Consider the following 27,024-nt stretch of genomic DNA (forward strand, 5'->3'; position numbering starts at 1 on the left):
CAAGAAATAAAACAAAGAAATAGAAATTTATATAGATTTAATCTTCAGAATGAAATTACAAGATTACAGTTGTAAAACATACATAAAGAATGTAAATGCAGCATTGGTAGACAACAAACTATACATAAACAATGAATGGTATTTGTGTTGTATTAATGTGCTCTATACAACTTATATTTCTTAAAAAACTAATAACAACTTAAGAAGAGAGAACTGACAGTTTATCAGCTTCCTAGCGTTCACTACATATAAGTTACCTCACCTTTAGACGGCGCATTAAGTACACTTTGGTTCATATTTTATATGTAACAAATAACATATCCACTTGACCTCTATTAGTGTTTTGTTATCAGGAACATACTCACATTTAAAGACACTTGTAGGGTTACATTGTAATTAAATTACATTAGTACTTTATCTATGAAGAGAATTTATAGATAATATTTAATTCTTGGAAGCGAAATTAATTATGTACATGCATAACCATAGAAGATTCATGATATTTTCAGGAACTAAATTTTATATATACAGAAACAATGTTGATGCCATATTGTGTTTTTCTATTTCAGCACATATTTATACAATACTTAGTTTTTCTTGTTTTCGTAGTTCAACATTACTGGTTTTGTTAGACAAAACTGATATTGGTCTATATTGAACTTTACTACATGTAGACCCTTTCAGAAATAAGATTGCATGTTAACTATATGTAAGAAAGCTTTGGCTTCAATTTTAGTGCTTTAATCTGTACAGTAATAAGTTACAAGCTATCACATTCCCTAAAAGTAAACACTTTTCTAACTGAGCATACGTTTTGTAGTAGTATAAAAAATACGTTAGAAAACTTTCTAGATGACTAACCTACACAGAAACTAACTGTAAATCTTAGTGATAACAAAACAGACCTTGGTGAAGTCTCGCATTTTGTCATTGTATTAAAAAAACTACAGATTTCAGTCTTCGTAACGTCGCCTATAATATTAGACTAAACTACCATAGGAATTTCAGCAACTCTTAACTCGTTTTGGTAAAAGCATGGAACTTGGTGGTCAGTTCTAGTTGTATTATACGTGTGTCGCTAGGGTGGGTTTGTTCGTCTGAGGGGTCGGTCGTATTGCAGGTCTTGTCTGGGGGGTCGCACTGTTCCTGAGGATGCTGTAGGGGGGTGGGGGCAGGGCGGACTGGGGGTTGGGAGGGGGCGGCAGCTGAGGACTGACCGTGTGTCTCAGGTAGGGGTTGCCGTACACTGCGGAGTACCTAGGGTCCACTTCTGTAGTCTCGGGGATTGCTGGCGGGACGGGAGAAACCCCTGCTGGGAGGGGCACTGGAGGGTTGTAGTCTCTTGCGTAGTCCACGTACGGTACATAGCCATCGTTGTGTTGTCCGTTCTGTCAAAACAGCAAAACATTTGTCATCGTAATGTGTTACAAAATATATTGCACAACATTTTGAGGATGGAAATCTATCCTCTTTGTCAGATGAAGAGAACATACTTTTAAGTATTAACTTTTATTCAAAATCTAAATTTTATGTACTTAATTGTTCTGAGGCTCCTTAATAAACATGCAATTAAGTAATCTCTATTAAGGTGTTTTTAATTTTAGCTAAAGTAAAATTGTTTTTTTAATTATATAGTTTAGAATTTTATTTGTAATTGGTCACTGACATTCTTTGAGTTTGAGGAAGTGAACTTATGAAGTTTTCTTTGAGTATTCTGTAGATTAAATAAATAAGACCATTAAATATAAAAAATCGGCAAGATCTAGAGCCTATGAAAGATTGAGTTATATTTTTCAGGTATCAAGTATGGTACCTATTTAGTTAAATAACACAAAATTTGAGTTTCTAGGTCTTTAATAGTGCAAAATTATTCAGATGCTGACAGAAAATCATTCATGAAGTTTACAAGATTTTTTAAGAGTAATGCTCCTTTGAAATGTACTATATTTTATGATGCTAAGTACGATTATGAAATTAACTTAAATTTTTTACTAAGCATTATTATTAATTTTTTAAATGTGATCATTTTTGCTATGTTGTACAAAAAATAAGGATTATTATATTAATTTGGAGATCTCACAGTGATAAGAATGGTGAATTTACTTTTATTAATTAAAACAGAGGTTCATTGCTCTAGCTGCGTGTTCTGAAATGTTTGAGCATATTGCAAGATTTTGAATTGTTTGTCCCACTGGATCAGATCATCTATCGATAAAAGTAAATTTGACGTTCAGAGGTGTTAAGAGGGATAAGAGAAGTATTAATGCTACAACCACGAACGAGATGTATTACCTCTATAACCATGATTGAGATGTATTACCGATACAACCATGATTGAGATGCATTATCGCTACTACCATGGTTGAGATGTATTACCTCTACAACCACGATTTAGATATATTAGAATTTCTACCACGATTGAGATGTATTACTGCTACAACCATGATTGAGATGTGTTAACGATACAACCACGATTTAGATATATTAGAATTTCTACCACGATTGAGATGTATTACTGCTACAATCATGATTGAGATGTGTTAACGATACAACCACGATTTAGATATATTAGAATTTCTACCATGATTGAGATGTATTACTGCTACAACCATGATTGAGATGTGTTAACGATACAACCACGATTTAGATATATTAGAATTTCTACCACGATGTATTACCGCTACAACCAAGATTGAGATGTATTACCACTACAACCATGATTGAGATGTGTTAACGATACAACCACGATTTAGATATATTAGAATTTCTACCACGATTGAGATGTATTACCGCTACAACCAAGATTGAGATGTATTACCGCTACAACCGAGATTGAGATGTATTACTGCTACAACCATAATTGAGATGTGTTAACGATACAACCACGATTTAGATATATTAGAATTTCTACCACGATTGAGATGTATTACTGCTACAACCAAGATTGAGATGTATTACCGCTACAACCGAGATTGAGATGTATTACTGCTACAACCATAATTGAGATGTGTTAACGATACAACCATGATTTAGATATATTAGAATTTCTACCACGATTGAGATGTATTACTGCTACAACCAAGATTGAGATGTATTACTGATACAACCACGATTTAGATGTATTGCATAGTCAGCTACTACCACAATTGAGATGGTCGGATGATGATGGTTGTGCCTATCAAAATATACTTGATGATAAAATTCAGGTGGGTTTAAATGTCCTAGACAATTTAACATTATGAGTGAGTAACTCATGGTCATTGCCTCATAAAACTAAGCCACTGATTTGTAAGCAAACTTGATTTGATTTTTAATATTTAATGGTTACAAAGCAGGTATTTATATTATAAGTTAGTCAAGAAAAACTAATTCAATGTTTAAACAATATTATTATATGTGTTCAGAGAGTTCAAGGTAGTGTGTGTGGGAAAAAATTGGCTTTCCAAGAAAACTAGAGAATTTCAAAAAGATGTTGTTAAGTGTTTGACTCTTCATTAAGAATTATAAAATTGAAACTTTTTACTAAGATGTATACAAAATAACGAAAGTATTGTGCAAATACGATGATGTGCATCCTCCAGAACATTTCTTCAACATAATTGAATGCTGTTGTGATATTATAACTATAACACCAAGGAGCTGTTGTAATAAAGAGGAAACCCTAATTAGATACTATGTGACTAATAGTGCAGACCTACTGTTAAAAAATTGTAAAGGGTCCATACACCCGAAGGGGGTGCATTTTCTGAATAATTAACAAAGCAGTATTCTTATTTTTATCTCTATAATACATTCCAGAGAGTAAATTGCTTTTGATTATTCACTCCCGTATTTACCAGAAACAATTGATTATACACTCACTATATTTACCAGAAACTATTTATTATACACTGCCTGTATTTACCAGAAGTTATTGATTACACACTTCTTGTATTTACCAGAAACTATTGATTATACACTGCCTGTATTTACCAGAAACTATTTATTACACACTCCCTGTATTTACCAGAAATTATTAATTACACACTCCCTGGATTTACCAGAAAGTACTGATTATACACTGCCTGTATTTACCAGAGATTATTGGTTACACACTCCCTGTATTTACCAGAAACTATTGATTACACACTGCCTGTATTTACCAGAAAATATTGATTATACACTGCCTGTATTTACCAGAAACTATTTATTACACACTCCCTGTATTTACCAGAAATTATTAATTACACACTCCCTGGATTTACCAGAAAGTATTGATTATACACTGCCTGTATTTACCAGAGATTATTGATTACACACTCCCTGTATTTACCAGAGATTATTGATTACACACTCCTGTATTTACCAGAAAAATATTGATTATACACTGCCTGTATTTACCAGAAACTATTGATTATACACTCCCTGTATTTATCAGAAACTATAAGCAAGTACTCCCAGAAACTCACTAGTTGTTGAGGTGGAAAGCTGTCGGAGAGCTCTGAGGGGGTGTAGCAGTGTGAGTAGCGAGTGTCCAGTGGTACAGGTCCAGCGAGTGGCAGGCCTGCTCGGGGCCCTGCACTCTCACTGCCTGACTCGCTCCCACTGTACTCAAGCTCCAACTTCAGGTCTGAGATGTTCGACGCCAGGTCATTCTCCTTCGGTTGCTTTACTTCCTCGGCCTTCTCAACTGCAGCAAACATTCCCATTTGTGTCATCACATTAACAGCAAGAGGTAGAGAGAAAGATAAAGAGATTTTGGCAGTGCCAAACGTGTATTTAAAATCATGAATGCATACAACTAAAATAAATTAACATACTTTTAAAATTTTGTCTGCAACGTTTATATAATGTTTGGTTCATAAATAAATTTTTAATTTGAATCAAAATCTATTTTTTTCTTTCTAGTATCAAGAATCAAGAACTTTATTTTCCATTAAGTAAACAAGTCACAATAGGCATCGTCAAGAAGTTATAAACAAAATTAAGGTGTCAAGTCCAACATATCACAGTTCATATACTCTTCTGCAGTATAAAATGCTTTCTTCTTAAGCCACTTAGCAATAGTACAACCAAATTTATTACAAGGAAGTGACCTGATGGACATCGGCAGTTTATTGTATAACAAGATTTGTTGATACTTAAAACTATCTAAACACTTATTAAGCCTAACATTAGGTTTAACAAGATCTTTCTTTTGTCTAGTATTGTAATCATGTATTGAATTTGCTTGATTAAAATTACTAATGTTTTTCTTAACATAAATCAGGTTACAGCTAATGTAGATACATGCAAGAGTCATAATATTAAGTTGTTGAAAAGTGTTTCTACATGAAGCCGACATGGCTAGTCCGTTTATTATTCTAAGAGCCTTCTTCTGCCAAATAAAGGCTCTTTTTGCTGAACTAGAACCACCCCAAAGACGTATACCATAGCTCAGATGTGCATGAAAAAGGCCAAAGTATATCATGACAAGAACATCCAGATTCACGCAATCCTTCAATTTTCTTAAAAGATAAGTAACTCTGGACAGTTTTTTACAGAGATGATTAACATGTTCGTCCCAACAGAGTTTGCTGTCTAAATGAATACCAAGCAATTTTACAGGTTTGAACAAGTCATAGTCTACATCCGATAAATGGTTCTTTAAAGTAAATATTATTTGTTCAGTCTTAGTATCATTTATTAACAGATCATTAGCTAGAAACCATTGTTTTGCTTGTTTTAATGAATGTTTAAGTTGAATTTTCACATCTAAAATATCCAAACCAGAGTTAGTAATGGTTGTATCATCTGCATATAGAACAGAAAAAGATGAAACATTATAACTAAAATCATTAACAAAAATTAAAAAAAGAAAGGGTCCCAGTACTGAACCTTGTGGTACCCCTGCTGAAACATTCAAAAATTGAGAATCTTTGTCTTGTATACAAACTATTCTCAAGTAGCCAATAATCAACTTTTAAAAAATGCAAAGAAACATATTTAGGTATTGATTTTTTAATAGAAAATCTTAACCATGGCAGAACACAGTTTCAAAACTAAATATATGGTAGAATTCAAGAAAACAAAAGTACTTGCTTAATTCCCTATTATTATCCAAGGGTAATAAGAGAAAATCAAGGACGAAAATAATTTCAACAAAAAAGATAGTGTGAAATTGTCTAAAAGTTTGCAACCTGTGATACGGAAGCTATATTAACCTTAATAACTGGTTGTGGCTGGTTAAGCTTCAGCCATTTTTTTTTTTTAGATAAAAAGGAGAGGCTGATTCCCTTTTAGGCCTTATTCTGTCCGTCCTCATGGGCCACTGGCCTATGCGAGGATCTTATCAAACAGAATAAAGGGGAGAGTCGATACAGTACAAGGTTGATTGTACTAGATAGAAAGTGCAACGGTCACAGACAGGATTTGAACCTGCGCTATCTCTAACTCAGACCCAAAGTCCAACGTCTCAGACCGCTCGGCCATCGGCACCCCCATGGTTCCAAAGATTTCAATTATGATAAAGCCCTGCCGCTCCAAATCACCTATACAGATGATTAGTGATTATTGGCAGTTTCAGCTTAACATATATTAACTGAAGGTGCCTTTCTACAACGACGTTGAAATATTTCAAGAAATTAATTTTGCAAAAGATGTTTCAATGCGTTGTGAATCGGAAGATGTTGATGTTAATTAAATTCATTATTTGCTTCGTGTAATGTTTTCGTATGCTATTTCAAAAAAGGAAATAATTTAATCAATTTTTGGGAAAAGTTAAAAAAATTACTTCAAAGTAAAAACTAAGTCACACTATAAACTAATGATTTTATTCAAAAACGGAATATGTATGAGGTATATCAAGAAAACATAATAGGAATGAACCCTAGATATGGTGTGGGCACAATTACATGTAACCATATTACTCTCTTAATCTGTGTGACAACATAGACACATGTACATCATGTGACATCACATGGGACAAGTTCAGTGTTGGTAATAAGACAACTTTTATAACTGAGTAATGCAGTGTTTTTTGGTACCAATGTAAAGATAAGATTCCAATGTGTCAAAATCAATAGGTTTTGCGCACCAATTCACGTTTGAATGAACAGTGTACATATTTTTAATTCATATTTTTTTTTTAAGTTTCACTAGCATTGAATGTGAATAGAATTTTATATTTGGTTTGATAGTTTTCGAAACTGTGAATACCGGGTTACTTATAACAACACAAAAAATAGGTTTTGCTTTCTCACTCCACCAATCTAACTGCTTCTACTGTAATTTTTCTAGTACGGAAATGTTAGTTTCTGCAACAAAAGTTATTATGCGTCTTCAAATAAAAATTAAAAAGGGAATACTAGAACAAAATAATTTTGTTCTTAAAAACAAAATGTACTATCTATACAAAAACATTTTTGAAGAATTATACAGTTCTTTCTACAGAAACACAATAAATATATTGTATGTATAGGTATTATTTGTGGTTTATGAATTTTTCTATGAAATTATTGTTGCTAAAAATATCCCACTCATTACTAAATAACTATATACTTATATTAGTTCCTTAAGAAATTGTGATATCAATAGGGGAGTTTAAATTTAGAAATAATGTTTTTCTATTATTTACAATTTCTTACATTATCATTTATAATATACAGTACAATTCCTGACAATAAACTAGACAGGTAAAACATACGAGTATTAAACATGCTTGCAAACTGCTGAAACAGGATAACCATTTTGAACTTTTGCTGTGGCACCAGATCTAGAGTTAAACAAGTTACATTTGAGCTGAGAATTTCACAACAATATCCGACCATGGTGCAAGTTGTGAAGTGTGGAGTGTGTGCTTGTGGTACGTGTACAACGCCATTGTTGTCTCTTGGTGGTTGGTATGTGTACAGTGCGTACACACGTGGCACATGAGCATGCTCTCACACTTCCAGCTCGTGCCTTGTTCCCTCATCGGTTCTAATATCACCACTCTCAGTTACTAACATAATCAGTATTCATTTTTATTTTCTTTGGCCAAACTTAGCAGTATTATTTTATCTTGAAATAAGACAATTAGTATTATTGTGGCAAAGTTTTTAATATGAAGCGGAAAATATATTTTAATTCCTGCAAATTTTAAGTATATTTGTCAATTGTATGTACTTAGTGGGAATATTTCATAAAAATTTCATTAAAAAAAAAAAAGAAAATGTCTTAGGTACGTACTTTGTAAGAGAGCATCTACGAAGTAAACAATATAAGTACGTACAAAACCCGTATTTTTATATAGCCAATTTTAAGTACTAACAGAACAAAATAGGAGTCAGGTTACAAATAAAAAACCTATCTGTGACAAAATCCCTTAAAAAAAGTAAATGTAAAGGATGTCTTATTTTACCAGGTGAGGTTGGGGGCTAAGAAGTCTTCTCTGAAAGTTAACCGGAGGACCAAAGGCTTAAAGGTTAAGGCCTAAGGTAAGATGGAATTTGCACTGTTCTATCAGCTATACGTATTTATTAATTTAGATAAGTATGCAATTTACCAGCTTGTATCATGAATAGAATTAATTTTATTCTGACGTCCCTTGTCTCTCCTACAATATTTATAACTTGATAAGTAAGCTTGTGCTGAGGTGTCTTATAATTCCCTAATTCTTAATTTTATTAAATACTGTATCATTATTGTTTAACTTATTAATTTAACATGTAAATACATTAATTCAAGAAAAAATTAGAGTATTATTATTATTAAATGTGATGCGGATATATGTAAAAAATAGCCAATACAAATTGACACAGTTTTGCTAGTAGGGTACTAATGAGAAAAGACAAATTTGCATGTTAGTAAAATAAAATTCATAAATTATGAATGTACGAGCATGTTTGGGGATCAGCGTTTATTCTGTGCTGTGGTCTACTAAACATTTTATTGGTTCTAAGATGATTATTGATTTTTATTATGTCTGGATAATTGGAAAATCAAAACTGTGTCGGGATATTATTATATTATACTGTACAATATTGAAATATACTATTATCATGTTGTATTGTTAATAAATAATTATTTTTATTGAAACATTTGTATTTTAGAGAAGAAAAACATTGACATCATCACACTAACTGATTCAGGGTATTAAAAAAACCAAAAGAATAAAATATCACTCACTAACCGTGTTATTTATGACTAGAAAAGTTATTCAATGATTTAAGTTCCATAATTTACCAACGTGTACCTGATAGAAGTGTACAATAATTGTGTTAAGCACGCAACGTTATAGTCGGATAACATAACGTTTGTGTGGAAACAAGAAACGTAACGTACCTTGTGGCTTTGCAACTCTGGTCCGCTGACAGAGAATGAGTACAGTGGTCACTGCTACGAACACCACAATACCTCCCATAACTCCGATGAGGGTGGAATGTAGAGGGAAACTTTCTAAAACAAAAAAGTAAAAAAAAGATTTATTATTGTTACTCACAATGCTGAAATATCAATCGATGATATATTTTTCTAAATATTATATTAACAAAAACTATTTTTTACAATATTTTCTAAAATGTGTTGGGTTTTTTATTTGTTTTCTTAATGTTACTGTTCTTAAATTTAAGGAATTACAAAATCAACAGCATTCATAACACTTCGTGGTCGGTTGGAAATTGAAAAAATGTAAAGTTTTTCAGGATCAAGACAAAACATTTTTTATGGAAACTCATTTTTTGTAACACATTTTGAAGTCAAACTTGGTGCGTAGCTAGGCAGTGTAGACTCAACACGATGATATAAACCAAAATTGAACCCTCCTGGGAAAGAACAGCACTTAAACATGAAATAAAATGATTCTTAATATCCAAGGGGAATTATCAAGACAATTACATGCACATTTTAACCATGTCAGCAAGCCTACAACTCTGGACTGCATTAAAACAGAGTTTTTGTTATAACTCTCTAAAGGACCTCTTTCTGCAAATTCTTATTCATTTAATAATTACTTTGGGCCTTGAGAGTGATCTCGACGATGTCGCTGCCGTAAGGGTTGGACACAGTGCAGTTGTAGATCCCGAAATGCTCTTGTCTTGAGTCCCGGATGATTAGAGTGCTCTTGATCCCTTCTGTTATCTGGTCCTCCAGCACCTGTGGATAAGAATTTAGTAATGAGTTAGGTTATAGTTACTCAACGGAAAATTAAAGGGAAATTCATGCAAATATCGGGTATTGGGATATTACCATTCCTTCAGATTCACAACTCGTCAATGGATTATAGTTTTGTTGTTAAATTTTTTGTTTATTCCTAAATGTTGGACTCTTATAACTTAATTAATGTACTGACTGATTGGCTGGTTTTATAAATTTGCCTTTAACTTTACAAAGGAAAAGACATTGAATCAATATGAGGATTGATCATTACTAACGACCAATGTGTACACAGTACGTGCTAAATCTTTTGCTCTAGGCTATAAAATCCTTTCTGAATTTTGAAGTATACATCCTAATTTTTATCATCTGAATGGAATGGTGCTTTTCGTTACTACTGTCAGAATTTGCTCAGAACAAAATGTTTAGTACATTGTGCAATATTTTGTAATTAGCATTTCTGTATTATGTTAGCTCATTTCATAGCACACAGTGTTGAATGTCATGTACTCATATTCTTTTAATACATACTAAAAGGTTTAATTCTATATACTCTAGGTGACAATGCCACTGTTCCTAGGCACTAAAAATTCTTTTATGTTTAATCATAAGACATCAACGTCTTGAAATTTCGGGGTTAAAAGAGTACTGCACAGCAAACAAAACAATGCTGCTGCATCTAATTCTTATAACAAGTTCTAATGAGGTTTGGTAAAAAAAATCTTTTTGAGAATTCAAACTGTGTTCTATTTATTGGTCACTGATACATGTTTTCTTTGAGGTAGAGGGGGAAAACTGCTTTATGCACACAGGTGGCCAGCTGTAGTGTGGTACTCCTCTAGGCGGGTAACTCACTGAAACCTCCTCTACTCTTTAAGGATCTAATCTGGGATTGTTTTTTACATTACTTCAGATGAGGCCTAAATTTGGCTTACGCCCATATGGCTCCATTTCAATCTGTGTAATCAATTGGTCTGGCCTGCTCTCGGTTTAGTTCAGTCTTCTTTTTGAAAAGAACAAAATATCTCTAAAACATCACTGTTTAATAACTTTAAAAAAAATTAGATTAAAATAAACAATCTTCAAAACATCAAGATGAACGTAATAGATTGTTTCCATTACGTGTTGTGATATGTTTAGTACGTACAATACGATGGTTGTATTCATCAGAAGACAGTAACTTACAGAATAAGCCAGATCCGAGCCAACATCTTCACCCTTGAAACTCCAGACAACCTTCTGCGGAGTGGGGATGGAGAAGGCAGAGCATTCCAGCCTGATATTGTCTCCTGGGATGCCATACTGTGTCCTATGCGATACTATGGTAGGTGGACCCTTCATGTAGATGGTGGCCTCAGCCCGGACGTCAGGGAACCCCGGGACGGTGGCTCTGCAGAAGTAGCGGCCCGCCGTGTCGGGAGCGACGTTCACAGTGAGGTTGGGGGACGTGCTCACCACCTGTTCCCACGTTAACGTTAGTACATTGCCTCGCTGTTGGAGAACAACACAATCGCTTAGACAGGAGCAGAGAAGAGACAGAATATAACAAAAGGGGAGGAAGGAAATGGGGAACTTGACAGAAGGGATGCTAACAATGGGAAGAGAAAAATGTATAGTAGCTAATGTAAGAGAAACCTGCTTTATTTTGATTATTAAACTTTTTTGACAGTTGAAACTATTATAGTACATCAAAGTGATGTGAGTTTAAATCTCACTAAAGTCAACTACTGTGCTATTTGAAAATACAATGTAACTCAAATATAACAAGGAATTCTCTTTTCACAGCTGATATACTGAGTAAAGCCAAGCACAGTAACACGAGTTCTGTTGGGTATTAAATTTTGGTAGGAGATACACATTCCTGAGTCTTTAATAATTTTATTTTGGTCTCCAACCAACCACAGATTATACACACAATTTGTTGTGACAAAGGCTTTTTCATGTTTTTAACAAACAAATGCAATAAGTTGTACGGAATTATTATTGACAACACTGCTTTGGGAATAAGACGTAATTCTCAATTCTGCCTATGGTTGGGCAAAAAATTTAGATTGCAGTGCATTTAATTCCAAATTCCAGTAATTTGTATATTTTTGTACAGTTTTTAAAACTTTATTAGCGAGTTGAATTTCTGAGAAGTATACAGTGGTGTGATGTGTTTTGTACATTTCAAAAATCCTGTTAATTTGTGTATAAAAATGTTTACTGCACTAAGATATTTCTCCCTTGAGTGCACAATAGCTATTAAGTGAAGCTGACAAATTCAAAACGGCAAAAATTGGTTCTATTGGAAAATGACATAAAGGCGGGACGTAGAGATCTTTTAGATAGGTGTGTTGAAGTGCATCTCACAGAAAAGCAACGCATATGACTAACACAGTTTATAGACATAAATATGAGTAGAAAATTCACCATAGGCATCCACAGAGAAATATGGAATAAATAAAGTAATTTATGACCTTATTAACTTTCTAGCCCTGACAATATTACTGTATGGTAAATGTGATTCTTAGCATTCATCAGATCTTTGCTATCAGGATCTGTCATCCATCATAAGTACCAGATCTACAAACACAGCACTTGTAGAATCATAATAAATGATCTAGATATGGGAAACGCTGTTTCCAGTATATTTTAGGGCATGAGCAAAGCTTCTAACTTCTGTTTAGGATATGACTTAATTCTGTAAAGCTTTGGAAGTGACCAGTGTGGCAGCATAGTGAATTAAGGTAAACCACAATGGAGGAACAAGAATTGAGTTATATCTGAGAGAGGTGTTCCCGAAGGCTCTGTCCTAGGACCAGTCTTGTTTATGTTCTTCATCCTTATCTTTCAATATATATTCAAGACTTCAGTCAGACAGAATGTTTGCTGATGATACTGTTTTATTGAAAATTAAAAGTTTGATACCCATGAACATTGCTCAGGAATACTACTAGTATAAAAACAAAATAGTTTCAATGATATAAGAGAAAACTAACGGCATTGCCAGATCTACAACAAGTGTCCCCAACAGAACATCTTAGTTTTATTTTATATGACTGCTTGTCTAGGATTATTCATGTGGAATTTGTTATAATGAGAATAACAAGAACGATTTCCAATTTGGTCCCAGTTAAATTAGCATATTATGCTTTGTTTTAATGTGTGAGCTATGTAATAGTGGTTTGAGGGGAGAGTATTAATTGTACAAAAGGGTGGTATAAGCATATTATCTGGAACTATACCAAGAGATTTTATATATATATATATTTTGTAAGCGTACAGGAAAACTTACCAAGATTTAAACATAAGCATCATTACTGCACAAGATACTCATATTTGTCCATGGTATTACATTCTGGCATTCTATACTGAAGCAGGATTCTTCAATGCCCTAGTAACAAGTCTGAAGAAGAAACTAAACATCTGTTTCACTGTCAAAGCTTTTTAACCACTGACAAATATTTAATTATAAACTGTGACAGAACTGAATTTTAATTATTTCATTTTTTTTATATTGTACCAACGTTATGTTAATTATTGTGACAATCTGTCTGAAATTACATGATACTTCCAAATGCTACAGTTAATATATGTTGAATTTTAATACTTAATTTTACAGTTAACCCACTCTACATCCCTCACCGTTGAAACTGATTCTGTTTATCAGTCAGCTTCATTCAGTACATCAACCAGGAAACTAAGTTCTTATTTATATTTTAATAACTTACATTCAACTTAGGTTCGATGTGACATTAAATCTAATTAAGTTATTTTCAAAATTGTTAATAGTGAGACATTTATTATGTTAAGACAACATAAGATGAAATAAGACAAAACAAATTATAATAGAGATAAAGAGAAAACCTAACAGCACTGCCAAACTCAAGAGGGTTCACTTCTAACCAGTTTATACCTTACAGTTGAACCCACATTGGGGACAGCAAAAACCGATATGTCACTTACATTTAAGCAACTTAAGGATGTCCAGGAGCGGCACATCACTAACCACAAATATCGAGATTCTGGGATGCAAGGGTAGTTTGATAGATCTAGTCTACTGCGGGAGATGACTATTGGAGTTGGTGGGGTTTCCTAAGTGTCAAAGGGTCTTCCAGTCTAGACAGAAGGGTGTGTCACCCCCTGCCTGCTTTGACTGGAGAGATTGGTTCAGAGCTGGCTTCCACTTCTTCCGAGTGGACATGACTTGAGATTAATGCCCTAAATTCTTTCTAGTGGATCTCGACAGGAGGCAGCCCCTACTCTCAACCTTACCCATCCTGAATATGCTGCCACTCCGGAAGCAGCACAAAGATCCTTTTAGTACTTCATGCAATTTCTAAGCTTCTTGTTGGTTAAATTACATAAGACTACTTGTATTGGACCAACCACGTGAAGAGCCAAGAATTACTGTGGAATTTCTGATGGATAGATAGACAGACTGCTCTTTGATCTTTTAAAATAAAAATCAACAGAATTCCTGTTTAAGTCTAAAAAAATCGCACAGATGGACAGACAGACAGACGGACAAGGCCCTGCTGAGTCCTTAATAATATTGACATTGTGAAATAAACATAATGGCTTTTTATCTATTAGCTTTAAATTAAACATTTTCATATATACATATTCATCTACTGTTAATACACAGAGATGTAACCTGAGCTTCACCATTCGTATTGCAAGTTGTATCACAATTATATGAAGGCAAGTAACCTTCTGCATTTTCAAACATACCCAAAAGCTGTTCAGAGTCTAGTCCAGGCATGGTCACTGCAAAGAATGCAAGTCAAGAGTACGAGAAACACAATCACACATCACCCCGACACGTATGAAAATGCCTTTTCTTTCCCTTCTTTTCTTCTTTCTGTTCTTTATTTTTGTATGCACTGATACCTCTCCCACCTGAAGAAGAGGATAGATTCTAAACCTTGAAACTTAACTTTTGTAACCGTAACTGTGGCAAATGTCCAAAAACCTGTTATCCTGTATTACACTGTTTTGAATTTAACAGAATATTTTAATTCTTTTCAAGGGGAAACATTTCCAAAACTTAAAAAAAGTACCTGATGTGACACGCCTGATGTAATTAAAAGTCATACAAATTTTAAGTGATTATGGCTATTAGTGGATTTAATTAATACTTACCCATGAGCCACCAATAGTGCACACGTATTAGTAAATATTTTTTAGTAGGCCTAATTGAAACATTGCTTGCTAATAACATGTCAGCAAATCCTACATGTGTTAGTGACTGTAGAGTTAGTAACACAGAAAAGGAAATAAAGAGGCAATCACCCTGCCTGAGTCCTCGTGTATCCAGACAATGTTGGGAGCAGGATTGCCGTCCACGTCACACGTGAGCGTGACTGATGCTCCGACGTCGGCCTGGACACTGTACGGCTTGATTCTGAACCTCGGACCATCTGCAAGCAATCATATTGTGGTGGTACTCTGAAGAAATTACTGTTACCACAGAGAAGAAAAATATATGACCCTACGTTTAAATCAAGATAAAATTGTTTGAATCATAAATTTATTCTTTGTAATAGCGTAAATAATTTTAAATCCATATCCCTCTCCATCTTGCCAAGACTCTTTATTTTTAAAAACAGGCTGTCAGAATAATTTGTAATATTCCTTCCCGTGAACATGGTAAACCACATTTTATCAAACTTGGAGTTCTTACACTGCCATCTATGTATATTTTACCTGTTTTGTTGTTTGTGAAAAGTAATATAGGTACTTTTCAGGATTATACTGCTGTATATAATCATACCACTAGGAACAAACATAGGCTAATCAATGATAGGTGTATATACAGCTTGACCCAGAAGAGCTATCAGTATCTGGGTATTTTACCATGTAACACTCAGGTTCTATCTTTGAACTTATTCAAGCATTGTATTAAAAAAATACTATTACAGAACTGTATCTACAGTGTAGAAGAATATTTAGGTTTACATGACTATGTCTAAAAATAATGTAGCCTAATTTGAAATCTTTTGACCTTTATCGTACATTGTTAAAATAATGTGAGTAACAATTAAAGCTTGATTGATTGATATGTCCCTATGTACTACTTGTAAATATACTTCTATCTTTGTGTAGTAAACGCATATTAAAATGTTGCACAAGCTAATAAATTTGTAAGAATCATTAAAAAATAGTTAACAAAATTCTTCTGAAACATGTTGGTGCATTAATTGAGTTACTAAACATTATTTTTATGATGCATCTGGTTAGTTTTAGATATGGTCTAATTTTTATTACTCAAACTAACATAATATTTAAGTCCACATTAAAAAGTTAATTTGTTTGTTTGAGTCTATGCGAGACAATTACTGAATTACTGTAATATTTATACAAAGATAAATGAAATTCTGCTAAAAGGTGAAACACTGCAAAGATATTGAAGTTAAAAAATGTATGCATCTTAATTACAGCCATTAGATAATGAGTCGTATTTAATCTTGTATGATACAGTTCTTTTCAAAACCTCATACATTATTAATGGGATAAAGACTTCTTGTGACTGTGCATTGTTAATCAGGAGATAATTGTTTGGCACACGATTACTGCGACTTGTTGGATTTCATTTTCATAAGGCTGTAATTTATAAAAATACCAAGTTTAGAATGTTAAACTTGCTTAGGATAAATAGAATTGCAAATGTGTGTCATTGTAAATTATTTTAAACTATTTACAAAAAAAGTATGTCATTTATCTTGTTATCCTTCCAAACCATTAATGATCAGAATTCAACAATAATTCATGGAAAATAAAATAACTACTCTGTCATAGTAGTTTAAAATAGAAAGTACAGATTGACAAAACTCAATTTTTGTTACAGCGCATGGTTAAATCATTGAAACAACAAAAATCAACAAGTGTTTTTTAAGGTATAAAATACAACCGAAAGTCTATGTATATATCATGAAAAATTGTAAAAAATGTGTACATAAAAAGAAATTTCGGAGTCCTAGATATGTGAAAGTATTGCACGTATTCCCTGATTACTGAATTGCTTCTGTGTAGAATAAAAGAACGGAAGGTTTTGCTTACATCCAACGTCCAAGGTCTCGGACTCCTCGCTCTTGCCGACCAAGTTGTGCACCTCACATCTGACCACGGACTTGTGGTGTGCCTGGGAGATGTTCTTGAGCACCAGTTCCGTGGTAGGGTCGTCGAGCAACCAGCTGGTTGTTGACAAACCAACGGTAGGTGATGTCGGGGAGGGTTAGCCGTGGCGGAACACATCAGTCTGACGTCCTGCCCCTCCACAAGTCTGGAGCCGTTCCCCACTATGTACACTCGCACCTGGTGATCAAAGTTCATTCCGATTCAGTTGTGAAGTAATGGATACAATACACTGTCCTGTACTAACCATAAGTACAGGTATGCACTTGCTGGTCTGAAGCTATAAACTTCTGTAGCTGTTATTTATTTCAGGTGTTGTTCAGCCTGTATTATAAGTCAGTTAATAACATTTTCATTTATTGCCTCAATCTAGTACATATATAACGGACAATGGTGTCAAAATTGTCATCATCGGAGACCATTGATCAAATACACTAGGGACACCATCATTAGACTTGTAGTAGAAACATTTAAAGAACAACTGATAATTAACACAGAAAGAGCCTTTAATTGGACTTGAAATACTATGTTATCTACCAGTTAGTCCTAAACAAAGAAAAAATAGTCCAGGTAGTATTCAAAACTAAAAACAAGAACACAGATTTAGGAATAGCTGGCAACTCTACTCTACTCTAGAATGAACATAAAAGTAACTCAGCATTATAACTGAGACCAGTCTATCATGGAAACCACATGTGGACCAGGTATGCAAGACAACCTCTGTTCAGGAACCTTCTTCATATGTAGGGTCAAGTAAGTATGTACTTCAGAGGCAGCTGGAAGATATGGCATAACTTCTCAGGGGAAAACAGCTTCCAAAAATTTGGAAAAAAAGTCCTTATTCAACAAAATAAAGCTTAGCTATGGTAGAAAGGGTTGATTCAACTGAATTTTTAGTTTAGCTCCAGTTCACCTTCCTTTTATTGCAGCATCTGGTATCTGACATTGTATCAGGCTTGACACCTGGAACCTGGAGTCATGTTCGTCTGAAGAGATCCAAAGAAAGTCAAAGACGAAGAAGCTCAAAACTAAACAAAACAAAGGCTGAGACTTCGTCTGACACTTAACACAGCTATCTATGTTATGTGTAGAAAACTCGGTTGCTCCGCCGTGCTTAGAGATAGTGTCAGAAACATCGTAGTGTACTCAAATGTGCACCTGATGAGACAATGAGACTACCATCACACCTATTTATAGGTTTCTCTGATGTCAAACGATGTAAATATTTCGTTTCGAGCTTCTGAGTCGTCGACTTGCTTTGGATCTATTCAGATGAACATGACTCCAAATTCCAGAAGTCAAGTCTGAAACAGTCAGATACCAGATGCTGCAATAAAAGGAAGGTGAACTGGAGCTACAGTAGGAGTCACGAAAGAGTGCAGTTGGCGGCGACCAATAGAAAGGATAGGCCAGCGCGATGTTGCCACTCAGCAGGTCCCCAACAGCCCGGCACGGCGCGCTGCGGTTACAGCGAGGAACAAGTTCGGCAACGTCGCTTACTCCTCATTGGCTGCTCCAAGGTCACGCTCCAAATAGGCTCCTCCCTCAACTGCACTCTCTGGTGATCCCTACTGTAAATTCAAAATAGAGCTGTTAGAAGTCTTCTAATCTTGGATTCCAAGAGAGCTGCTGAGCTACGTTTCTTGAACTTGAGATTCTACCTTGACACTTTATATACAAGAAGTTATCCTCCACACAGTATCTTCTTTACAACCATAACACAAGACATGCCTCAAACTGTCCTACCACCTTGTCACCTTAGTCTGTGTGAAAAAAGTCAACATAATCAATCTAAATATCCATTATTACAAAGGACAAAGGTTCTGCCAGTTTTACAATAAAATTATTGATTGTGTAGGTCAATTAGGAATTATTTGTTAAGTACCAAATAAGAGTTTTGATGTGATATAGTCTGTTCATGTTGAAGGAACTCTCCTGGTTGAAAGGCAGGTGTCGTACCTTGACCTCAGTTTTTCATTTGATGTTCTTAGGTCTCTGAAGAATTTATTACCTTTATATGTTGGTGTTTCCTCATATTATGTTAAGCGGAGTGCTGGAACTGTTGTGCATGTGTATATCACAGCCTCTTACCATGTTTGTCCGTCAGCATGCATTACAACTTTTTTAATAAAGCAAGGTCAATTCCTACTTTATTAGCATTAGCATTATTCTGCCTGTCCTCATGGGCCACTGGCCTGTGTGAGGATATTACAAACAGAATAAGAGGAGATACAGTACGAGGTGTCGATGGTGCTGATAAAAAGTGCTTTGGTTCAAGAACGTAGACAGGAAAATATTTGGGGGGATCCAGACAACTGATATTTGCCCGTAGTGGACAGAGAGTAAGACCCCATTTTGTCCCTTAAAACGTTCTTGACCCATTTATATGTTGAGAACGATCTTCCAGCAGTACATGTCAAATAATCCTAAATTGTTTAAATAATAATCGTTTCCAAAAAAAGTCATTGAAAAAAATGCAAATTTAGGGGGTGTCCGGACTCCTTGGACCCCCTCACTGGCTGATCATAGACAGAATTTGAACCATCGTTATTTTTAACTTGGATCCAAAGTCCAACTCTTAGACCTTTTTACCACGTCACTCCCAACTCCTTGTGAAATAAAAAAAGTAAAGTAAAGAATGTCATTTTATTCCTGCAAAAAGGGCTTTTATAGCCCTCTCTCACAACCTGGAGATCAAAGGCTTAAAGTTGACTTCAAAGCCATCCAACTACCGGACAGGTGGGCTGCTTGCAAGAACATGAACGTTCAGTGGTCACCGATCCAAGCAACAGCCACACTCGACCTTGCTTGATTCGGTCATCTTGCGAGAACTGCTATACCTGTTGCACTCCGCCATTAGCTGTACATGGTCCTTGTATAAAGAGATTAAGATTGCAAGTGAGTTAAAAGCATCTCTGCAGGTCTCTAGTCTCTGGAGTCCAGTCAGAATTCTGATTTCCTTTTATTTAATAAATAGAAATCTTCGGATACATATGCTAGAGCTAATCTGTTCAACATATTGCCAAAAGAACCCACCATTGGCTATTTAAGAGAAACTTCTACTAATTGGATGATTTTCTGAAAAAAGGAACATAGACAGAAGACACCATTTTTAATTATTGAACATTAATGTGACAAAATGATGCATTACTAATCTCAATAATCATGTAAGTAAAGAAATTGTTTATTGTCACCTTCGGAGCGTATTTGACTTCCAGCCTGAGCCGAGCGCTGCGGTACGTCCTGTCAGCTGTGTTCTGCGCCTGACACGTGAAGGTCGTGTTGTGATGTTCCTTCCTGGCCGTCAGCTTCAATATTGACCTTGCCGTGTACGTCTTCTGGTCAGGCTGAAGTTCCGTAAGGTACTCTATATCATCTCGTAACAGGTTCCCCACACCATCTACCCACGTTATCTGTGTAACAAAGAGTTTTGTATCCATGAAATAAAAAACACAGTTATAGTATCTACATAAGGAGTGGAAAGAGAAATAAAACTTTTTCCTTCCTCTTCTAACGTTTCCGTTATCACGGGTCGTCGTACACAGCCTCCTCCACTTTTGTCTGTCATTCCAGGTCTCCTCTTCCTCCACCTGCATTTTCTGTAGTCCCCTTCTCTCTATGTCTTTCCACACTTGGTCCTCCCATCTTCCTCTCGGTCTTCCTCTTGGTCTTCTTCCTCTTTCCTCCTTCTCCAGTGCTATTCTAGGCATTCTATTATCTCCCATCCTCTTCACATGCCCCATCCACTGTATTCTTCTTCTTTCCATTGTCTCTTGCAGTGAAACTACCTTCAATCTTTCTCTGGTTATTTTGTTCCTTATTCTATCTCTTCTTGTAGTCTTCTCTATCCCTCTTAAAAATCTCATTTCTGCAGCTTGCAATCTGCTTAAATCATTTTTAGTCCACGTCCACGTCTCTGCTCCATATAATAAAATTGGTTGGAAATAAGATTTATACATCAATACTTTTGATTCTTTCCCAATGCTCCAACTCCACACAATCTTCTTCACCATATTGAAAAACTTTCAACTCTTCCATATTCTGTTTCCTATCTCTTCTCTTATTGTGCCCCTATCTGTTATGATACTTCCTAAATAACAGAAATTCTTCACCTTTTCAAGTCTTTTTCCTTCAACTAACACGTCTTTGTTATTTCCTTCCCTTCTCTCTACTTTCATTATTTTACATTTTTGTATGTTCATCTCCAAAACCATATTTCTTCGCCACTTTTGCCCATTTGTTCAACTCTCGTTCTAACTCTTCTTCCCTATTTTCCCATATCATTATGTCATCCGCATATGCTATCGTCTTAAGTTCTTCTGCTCCTCTGTTTCCTTGTACTTCTAGAATAATTTCATCCATTGTAATATTGAAAAGGAAAGGTAACAATATGCTTCCCTGCCTTACTCCTCTCTCTGTTTTAACATTTACAGTGTTTAATAAAGTAAAATGTACTCCTCTCTCTCTTCTTCAATAATCAAACATAATAGCACTTATCAAAAAAATTGTAGGATTCAGTATTAATAAAGAATGGTTTACTGAAAATGTTTTGTTCATATTAGATTACAGGAAGATCTATCGCTGATATTAGTAAATACTTTTTGCGTTGAATTTTCATAAACAAGAATTAAATGTTCTAATAAATGGCATTAATTTTAAGAGATTACACTCTTTGTAGACAAACAGTAGCACTAATTGCATATACGAATATCTTAATCTAAAAGTCAAACTACAATAAACATCTTAAATTTAAACTCTATACCATTGTCCGTAAGTTTGCACTATTTCACTAGGAGAATTTGATGTTTCGCTAGTAAAATAAATATTTTTCTAGTAGAACTCCAATGAATTCTAGACCTGTCTGGGGGAACAATAGGAGGACCTGGACTGGGAACATAGTGTTCTAGTTGTGTACAACACTCACTGTTGCACTGTAAATGTACCACAATAGGAGGACCTGGGACTGGGAAAACATAGTGTTCTAGTTGCGTTACAACTCTCACTGTTGCACTGTAAATGTACCACAATAGGAGGACCTGGATTGGGAAAACATAGTGTTCTAGTTATGTACAAACTCTCACTGTTGTACTGTAAATGTACCACAATAGGAGGACCTGGGACTGGGAAACATAGTGTTCTAGTTGTGTACAACTCTCACTGTTTCACTGTAAATGTACCACAATAGGAGGACCTGGACTGGGAAACATAGTGTTCTAGTTGTGTACAACTCTCACTGTTTCACTGTAAATGTACCACAATAGGAGGACCTGAACTGGGAACATAGTGTTCTAGTTGTGTACAACTCTCACTGTTGTACTGTAAATGTACCACAATAGGAGGACCTGGACTGGGAAAACATAGTGTTCTAGTTGTGTACAACTCTCACTGTTTCACTGTAAATGTACCACAATAGGAGGACCTGTACTGGGAAACATAGTGTTCTAGTTGTGTACAACTCTCACTGTTTCACTGTAAATGTACCACAATAGGAGGACCTGGAACTGGGAACATAGTGTTCTAGTTGTGTACAACTCTCACTTGTTGTACTGTAAATGTACCACAATAGGAGGACCTGAACTGGGAACATAGTGTTCTAGTTGTGTACAAACTCTCACTGTTGTTACTGTAAATGTACCACAATAGGAGGACCTGAACTGGGAAACATAGTGTTCTAGTTGTGTACAACTCTCACTGTTGTTACTGTAAATGTACCACAATAGGAGGACCTGGACTGGGAAACATAGTGTTCTAGTTGTGTACAACTCTCACTGTTGTACTTGTAAATGTACCACAATAGGAGGACCTGGACTGGGAAACATAGTGTTCTAGTTGTGTACAACTCTCACTGTTGCACTGTTAAATGTACTACAATAGGAGGTCCTGGACTGGGAAACATAGTGTTCTAGTTGTGTACAACTCTCACTGTTGTACTGTTAATGTACCACAATAGGAGGACCTGGACTGGGAACATAGTGTTCTGGTTGTACCACAATAGGAGGACCTGGACTGGGAAACATAGTGTTCTAGTTGTGTACAACTCTCACTGTTGTACTGTTAATGTACCACAATAGGAGGACCTGGACTGGGAACATAGTGTTCTAGTTGTGTACAACTCTCACTGTTTGTACTGTAAATGTACCACAATAGGAGGACCTGAAACTGGGAAACATAGTGTTCTAGTTGTGTACAAACTCTCACTGTTGTACTGTTAAATGTACCACAATAGGAGGACCTGGACTGGGAACATAGTGTTCTAGTTGTGTACAACTCTCACTGTTGTACTGTTAATGTACCACAATAGGAGGATCTGGACTGGGAAACATAGTGTTCTAGTTGTGTACAACTCTCACTGTTGTACTGTTAATGTACCACAATAGGAGGACCTGGACTGGGAACATAGTGTTCTAGTCGTGTACAACTCTCACTGTTGTACTGTTAATGTACCACAATAGGAGGACCTGGACTGGGAAACATAGTGTTCTAGTTGTGTACAACACTCACTGTTGTACTGTTAATGTACCACAATAGGAGGACCTGGACTGGGAAACATAGTGTTCTAGTCGTGTACAAACTCTCACTGTTGTACTGTTAATGTACCACAATAGGAGGACCTGGACTGGGAAACATAGTGTTCTAGTTGTGTACAACACTCACTGTTGTACTGTTTAATGTACCACAATAGGAGGACCTGGACTGGGAAACATAGTGTTCTAGTCGTGTACAACTCTCACTGTTGTACTGTTAATGTACCACAATAGGAGGACCTGGACTGGGAACATAGTGTTCTAGTCGTGTACAACTCTCACTGTTGTACTGTTAATGTACCACAATAGGAGGACCTGGACTGGGAAACATAGTGTTCTAGTTGTGTACAACTCTCACTGTTGTACTGCTAATGTACCACAATAGGAGGACCTGGACTGGGAACATAGTGTTCTAGTTGTGTACAACTCTCACTGTTGCACTGTAAATGTACCACAATAGGAATATCATGAACATTGGATTTGAGTTGAATTGATCTGGACACTTACAAAGCACAAGGTAACACTTACAAAACCGAAACTCCTAATAAAGTAAAAAACTGACTCATAGTGAAAAGGCAAGCCAAAGGAAGACTAGTTTGGAGAAGTTATTTCTCTTCTAAGAAACTTACGGCTAGGGGTTTTCAAAAAGGAGGTTTCACCTTGGTACCATAGAACAAACTCAGAAAAAAAACCAATGATTGTGAGTTATTTCAGTTATGAATCAGCTATTTGACCAGTAATGTTGCTACTGCACCAAATCATATTTCACTTTACAGAGAAACTTCAGTTATATTTTTTGGGACCCCATACGAGACATCGAGAGGAAGGGTTCGAAACCTAATAACTTCTGCTTGGCTACCAATGGAATCAGCAGCTGGTTCATAGTTATAGCTCCACCTGATGTGTTTTTTCTATAAGAAAATTGTAACTAAATTATCTTTTTCTCAGTTTTTTTTTTCCTGTTTTCCTCTTTTATGACTTCTAGAAGCACCAAAATCAGGAAAAAATATGAGGTAAAATATGAAAAATCTATACAAAAAGGAAAAGGTTATTATTTTTTAAAACTTATGGAGCTGGTCACTGAAAATTCAAAATGAAAGCAAGTATTGTGTTATTGGTGAAGTTTATTTTGACGCAAAATTGTACCTCAGCTGGTGGTTTCCCAGCAATGGAGATGCACTCCAGTTCAATTTCTCTGTCTTCGGTGGTGAGGAGGTGGCTGCCCTGAATGATACTAGGTGGCTCAGGAGGGACCAACACAGAAAGGTTGGCGACCCTGGAGCGGATAGGCAGCTCCCCATCGGGTCCTGCACTTGCTTGGCAGCTGTAGATGGCATCATCGTCCAACACTACCGGGTAGATTTCTAGCGAGTAGTCACCTGGAGCAAGTATTGTGTTTTAATAAGTAACAAAAGAATGATGATTCACCACCAACTTACTGAGGCTCATTTCTATTCATTCGTTCACAGTTATAACATTGATGCATAGTTAAAGTGTAACTAAATAAATCTAATTTTAACCAAATGGCCTGGTTGGTAATCAGCTATTTAATCAATCAAATGGTGAACCTGTGATGGTGACTTTTAGGAGACATTTGAATGAAATGAGATTAATGACTAATGAGGTATAGGCTTGTTATTAGATCTGATAAGAACAGGATTTTTTGGACATTTGCCATCATTTAGTGAAACATAACATTGGTAACACTACGTTTTGAGATCTACAATCCGATCTCTTTTCCAGGTGTATAACTAAACTAACTACAATATAGGATAAAATAAGAGCATTGTGACACCCATAAGTTAGGAATCATACAACAAAGATGGGGTGTTTTACCCTATGCATACTATAAACATGCACTTAATATAAACAAAGCACTAATTATTCATACTGAACTAAAGAATGCAGGTCACACGCAATACCAACTGCCTGAGTTATTCACCTTAGGAAGAGATCAGATTGACAGATCTTGAAACTTAGTATTACATATTTTTTATATCACTGAAACGGTGGGTGAAAAGTCTGGAAAAATCCTTCTATCGTCAAAACCAAACTTCAAACAAAGGTATGAACAGGTTTTTCTTATGAAGTGTTATTTTTTACGACTAATATAAACAACGATGATCTTAATCATTGAGGTTATGATTGTACTCGCAGGATGTTCAGATGCTAAATTTCATCCCTTTACCACCTAAAGATGGCCAGGACTCCAAAGTTTTGGATTTCCAAAATTGATTATTATTTATTTTAAACACAGATTTTGATTTAGAGAGTGTACCTAATTGTATCGATGCCAATGGTGTTTCAATCTCCTTACACTAATTATTTCTGTAATATTTCATTAATTTTTAATATCTTTTTGTCAGCTATATGTGTAATTAACACATTTTATAATTTTTTGTTAATTCCAAACACAAACCTTCTTCAGTACTGCCAACTATTGAATATCGGTCATAACCGGTGAGGTTGCCCAGCCCGAAGCCGTCCTTGGTCCACTGCAGCAGCCCTGACTTGTTGATGACTCTGCAAGGAAGAGTCACTCTGCTGCCGACTACCGCTGTCTGGTCCTGGGGCTCCATCGCGAACTTCTGTTCTTGCAGGGCTTCCACCCTCGCCCACAGTAGCAGTGCTACCAACCACCTTAGCACCATTTTGTCACTGAAAAAATCCAAGACCAAAAATTTTATATTTTTATCTACTGTAATTGTCCAGTATGGAAATAAACAATATTTTTACATTTGTTAATAAAACTAAGGTATTTTGTAATCTATTCCAGGGAGGGTTGCAGGACTTCAAAATATAGTCTAATGTTTTGGAAGGCTCTGTTACTTATAGAAACATTTCAACTAGTACAATAAAATGGCTAAACAGCATGAAAATAAAAACTCTGCTTTTGTTTTGAACTGTTTGTTGCTGTGTCTTCCCAACGATTACCAAATACTGAGATATAATTAATTTTGCATCACAGTAAAGTATAATTTGTTTTACAGTCTTAGGTTCAATGCCTTTTTTTTGGATATCACTGTGTACAACAATGATTTACAATAAACCCATTAAAAATCATTTATTTGTAATGTAGTGTTTTTTGGGGGAATAAACTCCTCTAAATCAACTGTTGGACAAAATAAAAATTTCAGCTCTCTTCACAGTGACAAGAGTTAACATTAATTTACAAGTTATTTATGCACATTTCAAGTCTTCTTTTTACACATGATTTGGTTCAGTGGATCCTCCTTAAACATCCAGACAAAATATATCCTTCTGCCAAAGGTATAGTTTTTATTAATAA

General features: G+C 35.4%; 1 protein-coding gene across 1 annotated transcript; it reads right to left on the reverse strand.

Annotated features, from left to right (window-relative positions):
* Positions 1–20: 20 nt before the first annotated feature.
* LOC124364118 (irregular chiasm C-roughest protein-like) lies at positions 21–26,397 on the reverse strand. The gene is given in 12 exon segments (XM_046819323.1): positions 21–1,388; positions 4,449–4,669; positions 9,283–9,396; positions 9,951–10,092; positions 11,278–11,550; positions 15,370–15,497; positions 17,137–17,260; positions 17,262–17,306; positions 17,308–17,391; positions 20,406–20,624; positions 24,882–25,114; positions 26,155–26,397. Coding segments are annotated over 12 exon segments (2,139 nt in total). The 5' UTR covers positions 26,387–26,397; the 3' UTR covers positions 21–1,064.
* Positions 26,398–27,024: the final 627 nt, after the last annotated feature.

The sequence above is a fragment of the Homalodisca vitripennis genome, chromosome 6, assembly GCF_021130785.1.
Source record: "Homalodisca vitripennis isolate AUS2020 chromosome 6, UT_GWSS_2.1, whole genome shotgun sequence".
In the NCBI taxonomy this organism is placed as follows: Eukaryota; Metazoa; Arthropoda; class Insecta; order Hemiptera; family Cicadellidae; genus Homalodisca; species Homalodisca vitripennis.